We start from the raw sequence: 3,821 nt of genomic DNA, 5'->3' as shown, positions 1-3,821 counted from the left end.
CCGCCCCCCCCCCCTGCCCCCCCTGCGGAGCCGCCGGCCGGGGCCCGGGTATGGGCAGGAGCAAGGTCCTTGCCCGCGCATGGCTGGGCTGCCCCGGGCTGCTGGGCTGCTTCTTACTGGGCTTTCTGGCGGGTGAGTACCGGGACACGGGGCTCAGCCCGCAGCTTCTGTCCTCCGCAGAGGCTGATGTGCAGCCCCCGGTGCGATTAACTCCCCGTCAGGGAGCTTCTGCTGCTTTTTAGGGACGTTATAAAACACTCCTCCCGCGGTTTTGGAGCGCAGGGAAGGGAGGAAGATGAAGGCTGCGTGATGCAGCGCAAGCCGAGCCTGGGGAATGAGTTTCAGAGAGGAGCGATTAACACAAGAGTTTGAGACTTCTGTGACTGCCAAACCTCCAGGGTTATTTCTTAAATGTCTTTCCTGCTTTTTACCGGAGACATATTTAAATGCTCCTATTCAGTTGCTGGTTTAGAAATTAAAGGCAAAATGTGGAGGAGGAGGAGTTTTGACTGACAGCCAAGAGTGGAGTTGCCGAATTTTTCATGTACAATGAACTTTACAACAAACTTTTTCTGGAACTTCAGATTCTTTTATGCAGTCACGTGCACTATTCGAAGCCTAAAATTGCATGTCTGCATCTGTCATTTTTAAACTTGTGTGGTAGCACACACCTAAGGCTAAAGCACGAAAAGGAAAATCCGTAAGGGCTACTAAATATGTATAAAAAAATCACATTCCTTTGATTTAAGAGATCCCTGAGCTGCAAATTTCTGATGCTTGTGCTATTGTTGTACATTTCTCTGAATGTCATCTTTTGGCCATGCTCCAAAACAGGACACTGGGCAGAATGGACCTTTGTTCTTCATCCAGTGCTGCTGTTGTGCTCAAAATGTTACTACAATTGCATTTAAGTCTGACAGGTCATATTTATATCGTGGATGTGACAGCCCATATTCTTGGCTTTATTATGACATTTTTCCCAGTTTGAGATTTTCTGGTTATAACAGGCTTTGGGTTATTTTTTAAAGAAAAAATATCATATATTTGATATACTCTCTCTTTGTAGATTTATGGCTACTGAAAAAATCTTCAACTTTTTACAACTGACATGGGTCAGATTTGAGGAAGGGCAGGGTTAGTTTGTTTTCCAGTTAAAGGAATAAATAGCCTAACCCCACTCTTCCCCAAATCTGTAACTACTATAATGCTGGTAGGATGGCTGTTGGGTCCTCGACCTTCACTTAAATATGTTTATCCACATATTTTTAAATATATGTAGAAATTAAATCAGGGAATTTCATCATGAGTAACAAGTTCAATCTGCACACTGTGAACAGTTAAATGAGAATATAAACTATAGTTTAAAATTAAATTAATGAAAGATAAAAAGAGGACTGTATCTACCAGAGATTTAAGATGTGGTCTTTTAATTATGTCACTTTTTTCTGGTAGATCAGTCGGTGAAGTATATCTTACTTTTCTACTTTGCTTCTGTGTTTGAGCCACCAAATGCTGACAGAGGGTGCTCTAAGCCCAGTTCATCCTCTTGATTTTACTGAGACTGTTCTGTGCTTTAGGTTGCACATGGGCTCAAATATGTAAGGGCTGGGGTTCTTGCTAAGCAGGAAGCTTTTCAAATGTGTTTCAGGATGGTTTACAAAGCAGACGGAAAAAAACCCCAGCTCTTCAGATGCCTATCAAAACGTGCGGCAGAAATTTGTGGCTGAAATGAAAGTAGAAAACATCCGACACTATCTTCGGTAAGCCCTGAGCATCTTGGTTTTATAATAACTTCACTAGTCACAAAAGCCAGAAAGTGATAACATCATTTCCGAGGAGCAGCCTCTGAAAACAGAGCTGTTAAGATGCTTCAGAAGTATTTGGTTTGTACCGAATGTCTGGAGGAAGGAAAAGACTCACAACCCTTCTGCTCCTCCCTTCCCATTTTTCAAGTTACCTTTTTGCAGTGGTCGCCCTGTTAATTGTACTTCCCTCGAGTAGCATTACTGCCAATGCTTTTTTATTATGATTTTCCATAGTCTTGATTTAATTCACTGTAAGTGGGGTTTTTTTTCACAAGTATCTGAAGCTCTAACATCAGATAACTTTGCCTTGTCTCAGACTGAGATGATTTTACTGTAATTGGGATATACTGATTGCTATTAATTACATTTGATTGAAAAACTGTCCAGTGTCTCCTTGAACTATCAATTTGTGCAGCTAATCTAAGTAGAAAATGGATATACTAAAAATGTAGCACTGAAAACACTACAAAGTTTGCATGGCACTGAGTTGCACTTATAGTTACAACTGGTAATTCCTTTAGCAAGGCCATAATAGATAATGTGTTGTTAAATAAGTGCTTGAGATCCCATTACATGCTGTCTTCTGTTTCAGAAGATGAAGGGCCCTGTCCATGCACCTTGTGTGTGTGTGTGTATGTGTGTGTGTTTTTGTGGTTGGTTAAGTCTTGCATGATGTAGTTGTTATTAAATACAATTTTTTGCATCCTAAGGCATCTGTGTGGCTCTTTCAAAACATCAAAAATGCTAGGGTTATAGGAATATCCTCTTGTTTTGCTGTGTATTCCACTGAGGAAAAAAAAAATATTATCGAGCACATTTATATTTTCTACAGAGGAACAAATATATTCACACAGAAAACAGTCAAATATAACCTCTAGTTAGTAACCTGTTGGTATTCAGGATGTAAATCAGCAGCTGCATCAGAAACATCAAAGGATTACGAACAAGTTTGATTTCTGTACATTTGTGCTAAAACCAAAAGGTTTTGTTTCTAACATGAATTAGATTTTTAAGTCTATAAGCCTTACCTTATTTTGTATTTATTGCTCTCAGCAGATTGGAGAGTTCCTGAAGATTATGTCTGAGTGAGAGTCTAGACGATGCAGAGGTTGATGACAGTGTGATACAGCCCTGCAATTATGCTAAAGTTTCTTGGCCATAGGGTATTAATGATATCTGGTTTGTCTGCTTGCTTTGATGATGAGCCAACTGCTTCATACTGTGTGATTTTTTTTTCCTAAATTCAAATAAAAAGTAGGAACTGCAGAAAAATTTTGTTAATACACTGTCCAAAAAGTTTGCTAAAAGCATTTAAAAAAAAGGGAATTCGAGAATTTTATCCATATTCTTAGTTTTTCAGGTTACTCAATCTGCTTTTATGAAATGGGGAAAACAACCTATGAGTATCAGAAAATGCAGATATTTTGTCCTTAGGATTGAATCACAGCTCAAGAAAGGACGAAACTGTTTGGAAAAGAAAAATTGAAAATAGGGCATCATGTGTTGTTCAGTATATTTTTCCTTATGGCTTATGTAGTATGTAAACTGGAGTACATAAGGGATTAAATTGTACTTAAAATATTCAGAGAATTAAAGTACAAGAAGAAGATGGGCAATAAGCTTCAGCAGGGGCTGCCTCCAGACCTTAGTGTATACCCACGTGCTTTAAAGAATGGGAAAGACAACGGCAGAGAGCAGAAGGTTGTGTTCTGCCTGGAGAATCTCGATGCCTTCAGATCCAGCAGGACAGGTGGGATTCACATGAGAGACCAGGATGGTGTGATTGCAAGGCTGCTCTCTGCGAGAGGTTCTGGTGGTTGAAAGAGATCCTTGGTGGTTGAAAAAGGCTGATGTTGTGACCATGTTTAAGAAAGGCAAGAAGGACAACCCTGTCATGGTATTTGCCATTACTAATTAAAGATAATTAATGGTGGGGCAGCCATTAACAGGTATTCTGCTGGGAATTCAAAGCTGATGCTCAGTACCCAGCCGACTGCTCCCCATTCCCCATAACCC

General features: G+C 40.2%; 1 protein-coding gene across 1 annotated transcript in view; it reads left to right on the top strand.

Annotated features, from left to right (window-relative positions):
- The first annotated feature begins 50 nt into the window (after window positions 1-50).
- Window positions 51-3,821, top strand: part of LOC104280448 (N-acetylated-alpha-linked acidic dipeptidase 2-like) — an 18,911-nt gene continuing 15,140 nt past the window's right edge. The window contains exons 1-2 of the mRNA XM_009878101.1: window positions 51-132; window positions 1,649-1,760. Coding sequence (XP_009876403.1) covers window positions 51-132; window positions 1,649-1,760 — 194 coding nt within the window. The remainder of the gene's footprint in view (window positions 133-1,648; window positions 1,761-3,821) is intronic.

Source organism: Apaloderma vittatum, unplaced genomic scaffold (genome assembly GCF_000703405.1).
Source record: "Apaloderma vittatum isolate BGI_N311 unplaced genomic scaffold, ASM70340v1 scaffold15721, whole genome shotgun sequence".
NCBI lineage: Eukaryota > Metazoa > Chordata > Aves > Trogoniformes > Trogonidae > Apaloderma > Apaloderma vittatum.
Note: the sequence above shows the minus strand (reverse complement) of the source record. Positions and strands in the feature narration are given on the sequence as shown.